General features: G+C 38.6%; 1 protein-coding gene across 2 annotated transcripts in view; it reads left to right on the top strand.

Moving 5' to 3' along the window:
* Positions 1-15,238, top strand: part of RGS8 (regulator of G protein signaling 8) — a 99,547-nt gene extending 84,309 nt beyond the window's left edge. For both annotated transcript variants that reach the window (XM_073593355.1, XM_073593356.1), the window contains exon 5: positions 1,921-15,238. In XM_073593355.1, the coding sequence (XP_073449456.1) occupies positions 1,921-2,103 (183 nt within the window). In that variant the 3' untranslated portion in view covers positions 2,104-15,238. The remainder of the gene's footprint in view (positions 1-1,920) is intronic.
* The last annotated feature ends 2,672 nt before the right edge of the window (positions 15,239-17,910 follow it).

Raw genomic sequence — 17,910 nt, 5'->3', positions numbered from 1 at the left:
ATTATATATAGCACTTTAATTAGTTCTCATAATTTACTAATGTAACCAACATAAGGACTTGTTTTAATAAAATCAGGACTGTTGGTAGCTAATGAGAATCGTATATGTAACTTGTGTGTATCTGGCTCTGATACTAGCCAGTGCCTCACCAGGCACTGACCTCACCGCACATCCCTGAATAGTCATGTTGCTTAGTAGCCCTCTCTGCTTCTCCATACAAATCTTACATTTATAAAGTAAGTCCTTCTTAGGATATATATTTTTTTCTCATACTACTGTAAATCAGAAAATCCGTAATGATATAGGGGTGTCTACAATCTGTATGATTATAAGTAGAACTCTCACTGCCTGCCTTTCTCAACTGCAATTCTCACCTTTTTTTGGTTGGTTTTGAAAAATCAGATCCTTGCAGCTTTTCAACAAATAATAACACTGGGGCTTATTTACTAAAAAAAGAACCAATCAGCTACTAACCTCAACTTGTTCAATCAAGCTTCCGCAATAAAACTTGGAAACCGACTGGTTTCTAAGCAGAAGTGAGCCTGATTTTTCACTCTAGCTTTAGTAAATAAACCCCAGCCTGACTAAACCTCTTATCCCCCTTAAGATATTTCAAACGGTGAGAATGGATTTAAAAACAAATTTGAATGCAAAGTGCTCATTTTACTAACTCTCTCCACTGTGGCTGTCATTAGCAGCCTCTTCCTCCTCTCTCTTAATGTCTACAGTTAGAGGAAGTGTACTTCAGGACCTCCTACATCTTATCCTGGTGATATAAGCATGTGCAATGAAACTAACAGCTCCTATAAGCCACATACAGCTATAATTGGAGCTTGTCCTTGGAACGTTTGGGGAAGTGATTTGGGCAGTGTCTGCATTGACAGGGGAGCAGTGTACTCCCTTTGTCATTACCCAGTATGACATTTATAGAGTGCGGTAGTGGAGGGGGCTTGCATTTTGGCCTTTCCTGTAACGATAGAGAGTGTACTGAGCAATCTAAGGCACGTAGGAAACCACTCACCTGCTGCAAAGAATACCCACAGTAGTGACCAGTCTCCATAACCAAAAAAATGAAAAGGAGGAGCAGCTAAAAACAGCAATATTATTAGCAGTAACATATTTTCTCCAAACGTATCAATATAGTTTTTTTGAAACAACTTTTTTTTGGAATGTGTGTCTGGAGTTCAACTTTAAGCAGCAGTTCTGTGTGGTCTGCAGGAAACATCTAAAATAAACAACTTGAGCAGCCACATAAAGCCAAAATAGGTGAGCTAAGGCATCCTAAAAGCTTGCATCTTTTTTGACTTAAGTTAGCCAATAAAAAGTATCACTTAAACTTACCTTGATTCATTAAAGGAGAAGTCCAGTCTGAGATTTTTAGGCTGGGCTTTTCCTCTGGGTCACAGGAGAGCAATTCACTTTGCACAATTGTGCTCTGTTTTCAGCGGAGAGCGGACTAAAGTCCGCTCTCTGCTGATGTCACTGCCATCAGTCGAGGCAGCTCGTCATCTCGACTTCCCAAGTCTGGATTCTCCAGCTGCCTTGATTGATGGCAGTCTCAGTGTCTCAGCGAGCCGCTGAGACAGCCTCTCCCCACTTCTCCACAGCTCAGTGCTCCAATGTGTGTGGAGGAGCAGAGAGGAGAGACACTGACTGACAGTCAGCAGCTCTCCTCTCTGGGGTCTGTGAAAACCGAGCCATTGGCAGTGTTCGGTGCCTCGGTTCTCAGTGCAGAGATGGCGGGGAACAGCTGCAGCATCGGTCTGATGCTCCATCCACTGAGGTAAGTATAAATCAAAAAAAAAAAACATACTTCTCGTTTAATCAATGACTACCCAATACAATACTCTATTACATTTTAGAAATATATGCAACCCTCACATTGTACACTCACTGTGTTTAAACTTTGCTTTTCAAAAGGTGAATATTGATTACCCAACTCGAGAACTGACTAAACGAAATCTGCAGCACCCATCATTGTCCTGTTTTGATCTGGCCCAGTTGAGAGTACGCAGTCTAATGGAAAGGGATTCCTACCCAAGGTTTCTCCGTTCTCAAATCTACAATGACCTACTCAGCCACACACAGAAGAGTCCATGCTAGTTCTACATATAGTTTCAGAGACTTGTTGGTCCATTGGCCCATCCCAAGAACATTCTTGCACTATGGCGAGAAGAACAGAGGTGACCCAGAAATGACTGCTTCTGACAATTAAGCGTCTTCACTGCCAACAATAATATCTCATCATCATCTGGCTATTCTGAGTCAATCTGTGGCTCCATCGGATATTTTCATCCTTGCAGATCAGTGGACAGAGAAAATTCTGGGTTTCTAAAGAGATGGAAGAAATGTAGAAGAGTCCTGATGTCTCCAACGTTGCAAAGCATGTGTATCTTTACTTGTTGATTACCATAGCTAATGCTTGAATTCCATCTTTAACTATCACATTAATTCAATCAACATGTTCAGACGTACATACTTAATTACTGCATATGTCATATCTGATTGTTTTGTCTCATAGGCATATATTTCAATGAACAAGCCAAAAATGTTATAATTTAAATTGAATTGAAATGTTCGTTGTGTGTAGAAACAATGGAAGGTCTGAAGGGTAGAAAGAGATTGTACGGCATGTGAGAAATTTAATTAAATGAATGTTAAGTTTCTTTAGATAATTGGAAAGGCTTCAGAGTCATCTGAAATGTGACTATGTAAGGCTGTTTCTCCCAGGTCTAAGGGCACATTAGGACAAGAGCAAACTCGCAGGAGGGAGTACACTTAAAACAAAGAATATCTTATATAAAAAATAAGTTATTATTTATAAATTTATATGTACAAGTTTCAGAAGCTTTCTAGAAATTAAAACATTTGAATCAAGCTGTCTCTATAAGATACAATATCCCATGGTAACTATAATTCTTGAAAGTGATACAATGAGTTAGCTTTCAGACTTCATAATACCAAAATGTCTGCTTGCATAACCAGATTTATTAAGCTACTCAGACAATCTGGTAGAAATAAGCATTTTACATTTGATGAAAACATGGAATCCATAAGTACACATGTATCTAGCAGATGCTTTATTCAAACTGATCTTGTAGGTAAAGTGTATGTAAACACTGAACTTGACTTATTTGCTCCTTTTTGGTCTGTTAAATATACTATTAGAAGCAACCAGTTTCTCCTGCAAGAAATCGACTCAACATCTGCTTCATTGTCATTACTCAACAACGTTCACAGTTTGCTCTGTAGACTAGAGAACACCTCCCTCTTGTGCTATTGAGCTTAGAAAAGCGAAGATGTTTTGTAGTCTGAACTCAATCCCAGTCCACAATGCTGCTTCTCCATAGATGCAGGACAGTGAATGAGTGCTGTCACCCTTGGGCAGAAAGAGTTTTACTGGCAGGATCACAGATGAAAATAAGGGAAAACAAACAAATGCAGCCAACACATTTAAGAACTGGTAATCTGCAAAACACTACACTTTTCTCGGGTTTAGATACACTTTAAGGGCACTTTAATAGATTATGTGCAATATATTAAACTAAGGTCAAACCAGTATGGGAAATCACAGAAGGACCAATGATATAAGCAGCACTGATAAATGGAAATTGATGTTGTGAAGAGGAAAAAAAATCTTAAAATCACCATTACTTAAAGAAAGCCAATCACAAACCTTGGCAATTCAGACTTGAGCATGTGATATAAAAAATACATATATTGATGATATTTTCATTTGCATTGCTGAGGTTTGTGACAGCTTTATTTAATTATAATATGAAATTAAAAGATGTAGCAAACAAGTACAAACTGCACTTCTGCTGAATTCTTTTTTTTCCAGTTTCAAAGAGCTTTATTGTTTGCTGAGCAATATAAAAGCCACCTGTCCATACTCCTTCCCTGATGTGTTTCTCCCCACCAGGGACTTAGTCATAGAACATCATAATTGCTATAGAGGAGCGCAAGTATGGTTTGGTGGCTCGGGTAATTCTCAGCAAACAACAATGCTCTTTTAAAAAAAAGGATTTAGAGAATATGTAGTACTTTTTTGCTACATGCATTGCAGGGAGCTTACAGACCATGTTGAGAAGGACCAATAAGAAACAATTGTAAACTGGTCAAAGATGAGGTCTTCATGGGTGATAAAAATTGCAGTTATTGTTTGGATGATGTGTTCAAGCAAGAACAAAAAATTCCAAAAATATGGCATATTCTTCTTATGCGCAAAATCCACATGTCACATGCTTACTAGACATGGTCATACATTGTGGGAACCAGAAAAGGGAAGAATAAAGGCTTTGTCCTTATCTGGCCCAATCTTTTGTAGCTATGCGCTGCCTTGCTTTTCCTAGAAATGGAAATGATTGATGTATAATGATATCTTTTTTTCAGCGAAATTGGATTAGGAAGATCAGACAATCCATACGAATATAACCAATGCATTCTGTGATGTAGCAATGACCTCATAGCAAAAATCTAATTTTAAGATTAATGAGCAATTAAATGAAATATGAAAATTAGATCATGCAATTAGTTGTTTTCAAAGTGTACTTTGTGATGGAATGAAGAGATAATTGTAGACTTTTGTAGCTAAAAGCATCCCGTAATGGACATCTACACTACTCTGTTGTGGTACTGGAAATACAAATCTACCTACCCAAACCTACCAAAATCAGTTTTGGGAGTTGTAGATGTTCAAAGTCATGCATCATTTGTCAGTACCATGGGAGTTCATGCTAAGCAGTGGGAGCTAACCATTAGAAATACAACGTGTACATGTCATATCAGTGTATGGTTGGCTCTAACCAATTTGGACGTTCAATGAGAAAGCTAATACTTTATATAGAGCATTCCAAGGACAATAAAATATGATTCACGTGAGGATGACAATGTAATTATCTTATATGACTACATTATACATCCCAAAAGTTTGATAGCCCTTTACAGTAATTCACACGACGGTTTGGGCAACAACTTGCTAATTCACCTGATAATAAAGATATATGATACCTTTAAGAAATTGGATGTACACTTTAAGAGCAACGGCAATGTATTTTCAAATGTTTGAATAATAGTGCAAACATTTAATTGCCTACTTCATTATTTTAAAACAAACTACTGGTAAAGAAAGCACTAAATATCTGTCACTGTCACTTTTTAGGTTTTGACCACATTTGCATATTGCCATATTTACAGAACCTGGGCACATTTTGTGGGAACAAAATGTCCAAGCAGAGCTAAAAAATCAGAATTGGTCATATAATAACCAAATAAACCGACAAATGGCCCAATCTGTGTATGAGCACTTCTGTCAAATCCCAGTGTCAAATATTGGGTAGTAGAGACCTTTATTCACCAAGAAGAATTCTTATTTGTGCTGTAGCACTAACATGGGAAAAGGTTATTACAAACTAAAAATAATCTAAAAGAACTGACTGCAGCAATTAAAAAACAAACTAAACTAGGCCCAGGTCCAATGACTCCTGCTGCTGTATTTAAACAAATGAGAAGCAAGAGATCCGAGAGAGTCTTGGCTCTTGTGCACATTCCTGGATTGAGATGGGGCTTAGGTATGTAGGGGGGCTGTGGAAGGAGCTGTATGCAGAAGGGTTTTCTTTACCTTATTGCATACAGCCCAGTAAGGTAAAAATCCTTCTGCCTTTACAACTACTTTAAAACCAAAGTAGACTTACAGGATCTTTATTCCAAGGTAAGAAATGCTATGAATCTAAATTTCCTGCACTAGTAGTATGATCACTGGAAAAGTAGGGCAACTGCAAAATGGAACCTACAAAGTGCAACCTAGAATACACCATTGCTTAAACTATGACATTTAAATAATTACATATTCTCAACAAGAGGTTTTAAACAAATCATCGCTAACTTCTTTAGTTGCATGTGCTAACAAGTAATTATTTCTCAAAAATCAGTTGGTTTCCAAAAGTTTTCAAGTTCCTACTGTGTATATGAGCTTCTCCACAATCCCCATAGCTGCAGAGGTGAATAAGGTTAGTACTTGTTCAGAATATGTAAATACTTCTAATGTGTAAGTACGGTCATGGAAAGCGTAAGAAAGGTTTAGAACCCCTCTCCAGCTGTCATGGTGTCATGGTCACTAAGACAGAAAGTGATGGGAAATCCAAAATACAGGTGAACATTAATCTTCTAATGGGAGCCCCTGTTCTGGTGACAATTATAGAGATTCTCTATCACTTCTTGTTCTATCTCTGGGAAGGGAAGAGAAGAGAAATTTCCCCGGTAGGATGCAGACAGCAAACAAGAAACTCTCAGGGGTTTTATCTCTTCCATCCATATTCTATCCAAAACCAAAAAAAAAATGCTCTACATACTGTAGCTCCAAAACAGTTAAAGCATGTCTAAACCTCAAAACTAAAATGTAAAATATTGCAACTTGGCAGCTCTTAGATGTGGTGGCTGCATTAGTTTCCCTTATTTAGGGTAAAAGCATTTTTTAACAAGAACAGAGAATTCAATACTTGTTGATCTTGCAAGAAAAGCACTGTCTTTGTTACTTCCTGACAGCTGAAAAGAAAGCATAAACAATGATATATTTCTTTTGTAAACTACTAATCCCAACAATCCATCATGTAATGGATAGGAGAAAAGGTAGGCATGCTTGATGTCCAGGCTGTGTGACAGCCATGGTTCCCTCTGTAGATGGAGAAGTTAGCGTAGACATGAATGGACAGAAAGTGCATCATTTGCACAAACACCAGGGGAAAAAAGCTTGACAAATGAAGTCACTACATCAAGGCTCAATGCACGCTATAGGTTAAAAAAAATACCAGAAATACGGTGGATGAAAAATGCCTATAATAGCGTTTTTGTGCCAGCTTTTAGCAGTGTTTTAGCAGCAGTTAGGAGCATTCAGCATTCTTTTCTGCTGGCAAATTACTCCCAAAAACACCAAAAAAAAAAAAAAAAAAAGAGTTGTTTTTCTGTTTCTTAAAGATGCAGAAGCCAAAATGGTTCTAGACTAAAATATTTGCTTCTAGAAGCAGACAAAAAAATAAATAAAAATTTGCTCAAAAGCTGCTGCTAGGAACATTTTTTTAAGTTAGTGTGCATGGAGCCTTATGGACTGGTAAGCTGCATTATAATACATTTTTGTTTTTAAGTTTAGTTACGCTTAAACAGAAGTCAGGTAAGACTGGATTACCAACTGCATGTTTTTCATTAAAATATTAGCAAGTATTGCTTCATCCCACATTCTACAAAACACTGTAAAGCCCATCAGCTATTTTGGTCAAGTGATAATTTCTGGGATACTCGGCAATATAAAATGTCAACAAATATTTAAAGTATATGTAAAGCCCTACTGGATATAGTAGGGGAGGGTTACAACCACTGTCATTTTTTGTTGCCAGCTATGTTTAAATAGGGGGGAGATTTTGAGGATATCTTTCCAATGTGAGGGAAATCCCGTTTTAGACAGTTATCATGTGAACAACTTCCCCCATTGGAATAGTTCACCCCTGCTCCTGTTCTGGTGGCAATTCAAAATTTTGGAATTAATTTTACTTTTATTCCTGGTGACATTTGGAGATTAGGACAAATAGAGAGGGTAAAGGCAGAATGGGCAGATGTCTATGTAAACAAGGCATTTCCCTGTCCTGCCTAGCCACATGACAGGGATCTACCGTTCCCAGTGATCAGGAGCAGTTATCTCTGTCATGTTCTAGGTAGCCCATCCCCCCTACAGTTAGAACATGCTGAGGGAACACAGTTAACCCCTTGATCTCCCCCTAGTGTTTAACCCCTTCCCTGCCAGCTACATTTACACAGTAATCAGTGTATTTTTATATCACTGTGTCAAAAGTGTCCGATCTGTCCGCCGCAATGTCGCAGTTATGATAAAAATCGCAGATCATCGCCATTGCTAATAAAAACAAAAAATATTAATAAAAAATGCCATAAATCTATCCCCTATTTTGTAGACGCGATAACTTTTGCGCAAACCAATCAATATACGCTTATTGCGATTTATTTTTTTTTTTTTAAACAAAAATATGTAGAAGAATACATATTGGCCTAAACTGTGGAAGAAATTTGTTTTTTATATATTTTTTGGGGATATTTATTATAGCAAAAAGTAAAAAATATTGCTTTTTTTTCAAAAATGGCGCTCTTTTTTTGATTGTAGCGCAAAAAATAAAAACCGCAGAGGTGATCAAATACCACCAAAAGAAAGCTCTATTTGTGGGAAAAAAAGTGCATCAATTTTGTTTGGGTACAACGTCGCACGACCGCGCAATTGTCAGTTAAAGCAACGCAGTGCCGTATCGCAAAAAAGGGCTTGGTCAGGAAGGGGGTAAAGTGGTTAATGGGCACACAAACAGTAATAAAGAAGACCTGACAGCGGTTCCAACCCCTTACTATTCTACCCAAATCTAAAAGAAAAAAAAAGTGCTGTTTTTATTTATACTTTAAAGTGGACCTCTTTGAGCACTTTACATACTCCCTCCCCTTCCCTCCCCAACCTCCTGATCCACAGTCAGACATTAAGAACAAAATATTATTATTTTTCTAAAATTCTTTTTTTTTTTTTGTGGGATCCAGTATTGCACTTTTGACTTTCTTGCCTGTGTGAGAATGACACTTCCCCACCACCTGAACTCACAGCTTGCAGGGCAATCCACAGCATGCTTCAGCATCCCAGTGACGCATCATCAGGGGGCTAATTACAAAAACACAAAAAAAAATGGTGGCTCTGGACCACCATGCAGAGGCAAAGCAGAAAGTCACCTGAGACAAAGCTGGATTCACTGAGTATTTTTATTGGGGACAACCCAGCAGTCAGGGTAAGAGGAGAAGAAAAAAAATATATATAGAGGGAAGTGAAGTTCCTCTTTAAGTACTTTATTATCTTTCTGCTTTTCATTGCAACTTGAGAATAAAAATAGTACAGACGCCACATCAAAAACTATTTTTGACTACAGATTTGTTACTGTGTAATCAGTTACTTTCCAATATGAAACAGCTTGGCTTAACTGGTTTAAGCTGGGTCTGATCAAGGTCTTCCAAAGAATGCTGTGTCACACATGATAGAATATATGCTTGACTTGTAAAAACATGTAGGTTGGTATTTGCTTCCCAATACCTGTTGTGCATATACAAATCCTACCCATTAAAAGACAAAAAGCTGCAGTTTAGGAAATATTGCAGTTCATTTTTAAGAGTTGCATCAAGCTGAAATGAAAATACTTTGTTTAGAAGATGTGAATTTGCTTCTGCTTTGCTATGGCGCGTTACTTTTTTTATTTTGTTGAGCATTCGTTTAGATTTAGCTGCATACCGATCCAGTTCAACCATTTCTGCCATCAACCATGTTGTGCTAAGCTCACCTGTGCGTTACAGCTGTAACTATAGAAACACGTCTAATGCACTGTGTAGTGAATCTCTGTATTCTTCTGTGGTACTGTATACAAAGAAACAGGTTATTAATCTCTGTTTCTCTTCCATTTCTGGTTGTCCTGAGTTCAAAAAGCAAATTTTTGTAAAATAAACATTTGTGTAGCATATTTGTGTCATGGTTTACATACTGCATATATGCAAATCTGTATAAGTAAACCTAAGTCTATCTAGTGATATATTGCAAACTCATGTACTATAGTAGTGTACTATGAACTGTAGTGTACATAGTAGTGTACTATGAACTGAGTGAAAATCCTGCAGTGTAAATGTATATATGTTGTCTATGTCTAACGAAATAACAATTTAACAGATTACATTGCTAATAGTTTTTTAATGAGGTGCGCATTGGGGTTGGTAATCATGCAAATGCATGATAACACCTTCACCTTCAACATATCAGCTGCTATTTGTATAATGAAAAGGACAATCAATTTATTATAAAAAAATATAATTCTAGATACAATATGATGAAAGCAAAAAGATTCAGTTGACTGGTATGACTTTTTCTATGAAAAGTCAGCGCTCTTTTTTTTTTTGAGAAATTGTAGCCTAATTTGGAAACGTTGGCAGTGATTTCTCACCAGGCCTTGAACCTTGGGTATAATGGCTACCAAGGGAGGTACCTACGTGACATCTGGCGCAGCATTATGACTGAGCAGCAAGCTATGGCAAGTTGTCCATGTTGCCCAGGCTGGGTGGAAGATTGGTGAATATCTGAGAGGTGAAGGTGGGATGGAATTTGCAGGCAGGAGGTTAAAGGTTTAAAATACACGTGTGTTTTTCTTGTGTCAGACAGAATTCCTGAGTAATCTGAGTGGCTAGCTGCCACCCCTGTCAGTCTTGGCACCTTGGGTAGCAGGTATAAAGAAAAATAAGTTTAAATCTAGCCTATTAATAGTAGTGGGTGGGATGAATGAGGTCCAACATCCAATGTCCTAGGCAAAGCACTTCCTCCTCCAAATTCCAATCTCTGTCTGTGTTCTGAACTGTGGAGATTTTTCTCCTGTGTCACAAGATCCAACACAGGCTTTTATGGTGATATTTTCTTATTAACACACTTGCTCATTAAGCAGTTGCTTGCATGAATGGATGTACCTGTGCTTAGCGTAGGACATTTTGGCTCAGTTGATTGCTGGATCTGCACCAGAATGGCATATGCGTCTTCTGTTGGCATATTTAAAACTTTAGTTACTTGTTTTGCTTGTTTGCTAAAGCCAAATGTAAGCTGACTCTTTCAATTTGCTATAGATGGTAAAGGAAGTTAGAATCTCTTACAGGCTTTTACTGCTGTCTGTGTCCCTGTTGGGGAGATTTCCCCTCATTTCCCGTGAGGACACAGACACAAGTAAAAGCAAATTTTCAGTAGGCTAACAAAAGGGTTAGAAACAATATTGTTTTTAATGGTGAGTGTGCCTTGCTATCCTGCAGGCAGCTGCTTTTCTTGTAGGTGATCACACGGGACTTGGAGCGTGGGAAAAATCTTCTCAACGGGGTCACAGAGGAATAGAAGTTTAAGAGAAGTTTGAATTCTTACTATATCCAAAACTAAAGAAGGAAAATTTGTCTGGGGTTAGGCATTAAATATCACATTCAGCGTATGATTATTAGGAACAATGTGCTACTGAAGTCAATAGAACTTATTGACAGGGCTACATAATAGGAATTATATGTATTTTTTAAGAGTGGGCTGGATTTTTATCACTGGAGTCAGTAGGCGCCCAACTTTCAGCACCCTAAAGTGTATTTCCATCTTTGCAGTCAGGAGGAATCCCCAATGTTTGTTATGGGTTTCTATTCACACAGCATACATAAGCTATTAAAAATATATAAATATATCTTTCTATTTCTTTCTTTAGAGCTGGTTTATACATAGGGCACTATTAGCAGCTTGTATTGTTTGGAATAGCAGTGCAATTATGAGGGATAGTCATTTTTTAAGTGCATCAATATATAATGCACAGCCCAGGACTTGAGATCTTTAAAGTGGATATAAACCCAATGTCATCCTTTCTAAACTACTGCCATAGGGGTTATCTATAAGGATATACATGCCTCCTGCATGTATCTTTACCTGTCAAATGTCTCCCCTCTGTCTGTTATTAGACCCAAAAAACTGCAGATTGTGTGGGCGGGTCTGTTGTCTGGAGCTCGGTGGGTGGAGTCGTGACATCAGTAGACTCCCTGCCCACCTCTACACTCCCCTTGTCAATATGCATCTTCTCCTGTGTATTTCTAACACTGAACTTCTGCTGAACTTCTGCTATGATCTCTAATGATGTGTACACACGATAGGATTTTCCGACGGAAAATGTGTGATAGGACCTTGTTGTCGGAAATTCCGACCGTGTGTAGGCTCCATCACACATTTTCCATAGGAATTTCCGACACACAAAGTTTGAGAGCTTGTTATAAAATTTTCCGACAACAAAATGCGTTGTCAGAAATTCCGATCGTGTGTGCACAAATCCAACGCACAAAGTGCCACGCATGCTCAGAATAAATTAAGAGACGAAAGCTATTGGCTACTGACCCGTTTATAGTCCTGACGTACGTGTTTTACGTCACCACGTTCAGAACGATCGGATTTTCCGACAACTTTGTCCGACCGTGTGTATGCAAGACAAGTTTGAGCCAACATCCGTCTGAAAAAATCCATGAATTTTGTTGTCGGAATGTCCAATCAATGTCCGACCGTGTGTACAGGGCATAACATCCAGTGAAAAGACAGGAAAGTAACCACATGACTTCAGCATGCCAAATCATGCTGAGGTGTGGAACAGCCAATCCTTGCAGAGCTGTTGAAGAAAGGAGTGGGGAAGGGAATTAAAAAATAATGCCTGTGTCTTAGGCTAATGCACGAGATGTAAATCACCTGTCACTCACAGCAAGGGGGAGGATTTGACAGTTTTTCTTAGTTTGTCAAGATTTATCTCACTGAACAATAAAAGAGGATTGCTCAGAGATAGATTAACTCTGTGTGGCAAGACTGGGCTCAAATGATAGGAAATCTTATACTCTACAGTATGATATAATTATTTTTTTTTTTGGGTTTACATCCACTTTAAACCTTTGTTACAACAGACAGGGTTGCACATCTAGTTTACAACTGATAATCAGGATGTGCCAGCTCAGTACAGACAGTGTTAGTTATTTCCCAGCCCCCTTCTTAACATTACATAGAAGGGAAAATCTAAGTAAAGCTCTGTTTCCACTTGTGCGACTTGTCCTGGGACTTGGGGCTGCAAAGTCACATGACAAGTCGTACCCCATGATTTGCAATGAGTACCATTCATATCTGCGCAACTTCAAAGTAGTCCCTGCACCTAGGCTTAGAGTAAGATTAGTATAAAGTAGTTGATATCCCAATTTGGCTGCAAATGTGGAAATGCACTTTAAGTAACAGTTCTCTGTTGGAATAATTTATTTTACAAAGGATATTGTTTGTCTTAGACTGGCTTAGAATACTGTGAAAAAATGTAAATAGTTTTATATGAGATGAATATACTGTTACTACAGATGGTGAAAAAATATGGGAAATTAAAATAATACAGAAACTTTTGCCACAGCTGATAGGCACATGCCTACTGTGTCCAATGGTCAATCCAGCCTTGAGTATTCCCCATTTCACTCAGTGCAACTCATTTCTTCACTTATTTTCCAGAAGAGGTTTGATTAATTGTGGGTTCTTAATGGAATTACAGTTTGAGAATAGGGTTTGTGATGATGGGATGATGGTGGAAGAATGCAGCTTTCTTCCAGGTTGATTCCAGTTGCATTTGGGTTCAGCTTAAGGCACTTTTGAGATCATTCAAAGTTCATTGACGGGTACATCTTTGTGACCTGCACTGGAGGAAGCTGGTCACCAAGCTGTTATGAGCTGTGTTTGCATTCTATTTGACTTTTATAGGGAGAAAAAGAAGTTCAGATGAAAAGCCTGTGTATATGGACCCTTAATGTAATCATGGTTATACAGAATGCTAAAGAGTCATTTATGTAAAACTACAGCAACATTTTATTTAACCACATATATAACCAATGCATCTACTGTCCTCAAGAACTGTGTGATCCTTTTCTCTTCAAAGTGCAATGATAAACAAATTTAATAATTGTACAGGTTGTTATTTTTTTTTTAATAGGAATTTTTGCAAGTAACAAGGGCACAGGTGGCTGAGAGAAGAGTCACAAATTATCGCTGTGTTCTCACTATGGGGTCAATTCACTAAGAGCCCTTTCACACCGAGCCGCCCATAGCGTCGGCGGTAAAACGCCGCTATTTTTAGCGGCGTTTTACCATCGGATTAACGGTGCATTTCGGCCGCTAGCGGGTGCTTTTACCCCCCGCTAGCGGCCGAGAAAGGGTTAAAACCGCCCAGCGCTGCCCCATTGATTTCAATGGGGAGCAGCGGTGGAGGAGCGGTAGACACACCGCTCCAAAGAAGCTGCTGGCAGGACTTTTCCTGACGTCCTGCCAGCACAGTGCTCCGGTGTGAAAGCCCTCGGGCTTTCACACTGGAGACAGTGCTGCAGCTGTTTGAGGGCGGATTGCAGGCACTATTTTTAATGCTATAGCGCCTGCAAAACGCCCTCGGTGTGAAAGGGGTCTAAGAGTTAAATAATGACTGAAAAAATGTGGTAAGTTAACGCATGCTGTAAATCGTTTTCAAATGTGCAATTCACTAAGAATTTTGCAGTAAACAACTCATGCGATAACCTTTTGTGAATTGACCCCTATATCCTGCCTATCCGCATGACCCCATTTTCATGGATATTTGTAAAGACCACAAAATGGCATCCTCCACAATGTATGGGTATATGTACTGTTTAAAATTTGTTGTATAAATAGTAAGCAGGTTAATAGAGATAATGCAGTTCTCTAATGTCTCTAATTTATTGGCATGTCTCTATTCAAATATATGTACCTCTTTGTGAAAAATGAACCAACCATTAACCAAATGATTAATTTTGAGAGAACTTTGCAATGTTTGATCACAAATTACCCAGACAAACCAAATGTCTTCCCCTAAAGGGCCTTGATACCATTTCCCACAATGTGAGATTGTGTTTGGCATTATGTAAAGCTGAGTTGTCAACCAGAATATGCTGATTTCTCCTTATGCCTATGCATGGTAAGGTAAGGGATGTCATTGTCATCAAGCTGCAGCTAGAATCTCATGGGGAGATCTCAACACTACTTAAAGCTCAACTGAAGGCATAGGAATATAAAAGCAGTCAGATAGACACCTCCAATTTCTTAATCTTCACTTTCCTAATACAACTATTAAGTATGGTGTCATATAAATGTGCAGTTCAATAGGTATCAGCATTCCTCTCTGCTTCTCCCAAGACCTCCTACCCTGTAGCTCCCTTGTCTCCTCCTCCCATGCTCATTTCCAGCACTTCTCCAAAGCCTCCCAATCCTCGGCAACTCTCTATTCCAATCTGTCCTCTTTCCTACTCTGTCCACTTTTAGGTGATCTCTGAAAACATATCTCTTCAAGGAAACCTATCCCGCTTTACCCTAACAACGGAATTGTTTCATCCTCACTATATGAATCCTGTATATTAATAGCAATATCAATGCTGGTCCAACACATCCCTTTTCTCACGCTACAATGCAAGTCTATGAGAGAACAACTGTGATGAGAGGTGTGGCTGTTACTCAGCTCTGTCAGAATATAGCACTGCAGTGTGAGGGCCAGAAACTGCCATTTCACTGAGAGACCAACTTATTTTAAGGCATTTCCAAGCGAAAAAAAAAAAAACAGTTACAAAGCATAACATGAATGGGTATGGGAATATAAAGGGATATTAACGTCTGAGGCTTCAGTTGGGCTTTAACCAGCTAATGGGTGATGAAATCTATCAATGGCAATTTAGAGTGGACCTGGCATGTAGCATTTATCACATTAGATGTATCAACATTTATAAATGTGGACTATGATTAATATAAGCACTCATTAAACTGTATACAGTAACTGACTGGACTCTAAAAGGTGCAAAAGTCTCACGTGTTGCCCATGAACAAATGGAACTCTGAGATAAGCTAAAATAGGTGTATTCCTGACCATTTTTTCTTTCTTGGTGTAAAAGAATCTAGATGTACCTGTACTTTTTTCCATGTCATGTAGCGTCAAGCAAAAAAGTCTTGTTGTCTTTTGTATCCGATTTACGTTTTCCTTTTGTATTATGTCCTTGCTGCTATCTGTATAAATGCTCAATTATCATTATATAAATACAAATAAAGCACTATTTAATGTATATATGTATTGCATTTGACTATATTATTCCATGTTTTGTGTATTAAAATAAGAACTAGAACTGAGTCACAATAAAATAAGACATCACATATTCATATACAGTATCTTGCAAAAGTATTCAGCCCCCTTGGCATTTTTCATGTTTTGTTGCCTCACAACCTGAAATTAACATAGATTGTTTGAGGATTTGCATTATTTAATTTATAGAACATGCCCACAACTTTGAAGATTTTTTTTTTTATATTGTGACGCTAACAACAAATAGGACAAAATAACAGAAAAAGTCAATGTGCATAACTATTCACCCCCCTAAAGTCAATACTTTGTAGAGCCACCTTTTGCGGCTATCACAGCTCCAAGTCACTTTAGATAAGTCTCTATGAGCTTGCCACATCTTACCACTGGGATTTTTGCCCATTCCTCCTTGCAAAACTGCTCCAGCTCCTTTAAGTTGGGTGGTTTGCGCTTGTGAACAGCAATCTTTAAGTCTGACCACAGATTTTCTATTGGATTAAGGTCTGGGCTTTGACTAGGCTATTCCAACACATTTACAGGTTTCCCCTTAAACCACTCAAGTGTTGCTTTAGCAGTGTGTTTGGGGTCATTGACCTGCTGGAAGGTGAACCTCCATCCTAGCCTCAAATCACACACAGAGTGGTACAGGTTTTGCTCAAGAATTTCCTTGTATTTAGCACCATCCATCTTTCCCTCAACTCTGACCAGTTTCACAGTCCCGACTGCTGAAAAACATCCCCACAGCATGATGCTGCCACCACCATGTTTCACTGTGGGGATGGTGTTCTTTGGGTGATATGATGTGTTGGATTTGTGCCAGACATTTTCTTTGATGGCCAAAAAGTTCAATTCTAGTCTCATCAGACCAGAGCACCTTCCTCCATACATTTTGGGAGTCTCCCACATGCCTTTTCGCAAACTCAGAACGTGCCATTTTGTTTTTTGCTGAAAGTAATGGCTTTCTTCTGGCCACTCTGCCATAAAGCCCAACTCTATGGCCCCTCTGGAGCCTTTCAAAAGGGTATGTATATGTAATGACAGATCATGTGACACTTAGATTGCACACAGGTGGACATCATTTCACTAATTAAGTGACTTCTGAAGTTAATTGGTTGTACCATTGGTCGCAGCCTGTCAGAAATGACTAATGCAGATAGTAAAGGAATGAGACTACAGATCAAAATTACAGTCAGTGCTTTGAAATGATGCAAGTACACACTATAGAAAGTCATGCTTTGTTCATTTTTCATGTCAGAGTGGTAATTGTGAGGTCTGACTAATATCAAACTTTATGGCAAGAATGGGGGAGTGATATTGCACTGGGGCAAAGTAGATTAGCTTGAATGGAGTGCATAAACAATGTTGTTAATGAGCCCGGTCATAAATGACTGTCATAAACTTTCGTTAAAGTGGATGTAAACCCAATGTCATCCTTTCTAAACTACTGCCATAGGGGTTATCTATAAGGATATACATGCCTCCTGCATGTATCTTTACCTGTCAAATGTCTCCCCTCTGTCTGTTATGAGACCTGAAAAACTGAATATTCTGTGGGTGGGTCTCTTGTCTGGAGCTCAGTGGGTGGAGTCGTGATGTCAGTAGACTCCCCGCCCACCTCTACACTCCCCTTGTCAATATGCATTTTCTCCTGTGTATTTCTAACACTGAACTTCTGCTATGATCTCTAACATCCAGTGAAAAAACAGGAAAGTAACCACATGACTTCAGCATGCCAAATCATGCTGAGGTGTGGAACAGCCAATCCTTGCAGAGCTGCTGAAGAAAGGAGTGGGGGAGGGAATTCAAAAATAATGCATGCTAGTGCACGAGATATGTAAATCACCTGTCACTCACAGCAAGGGAGAGGATTTGAAAAAGTTTTTCTCTGTTTGTCAAGATTTATCTCACTGAACAATAAAAGAGGATTGCTCAGAGCTGGATTAACTCTTTGTGGCAAGACTGGGCTCAAATGATAGGAAATCTTATACTCTACATTATGATATAAAAAAAAAAAAAAAAAAAAAAATTCGGGTTTACACCCACTTTAAGTTACAGATTCTCAATGCAGCCCTGCCATAAGACCATCTACGAGCAAATACACATTCTGGTCTGGGTTTTTTTTATTTACAAAAGCAGAGCTCTATTCATATCCCATAATAATATTCCATAATAATAAAAATACATTTATAAAACGTGATTACAG

The sequence above is a fragment of the Aquarana catesbeiana genome, linkage group LG07 (assembly GCF_042186555.1).
Source record: "Aquarana catesbeiana isolate 2022-GZ linkage group LG07, ASM4218655v1, whole genome shotgun sequence".
Classification (NCBI taxonomy): Eukaryota; Metazoa; Chordata; class Amphibia; order Anura; family Ranidae; genus Aquarana; species Aquarana catesbeiana.
Note: the sequence above shows the minus strand (reverse complement) of the source record. Positions and strands in the feature narration are given on the sequence as shown.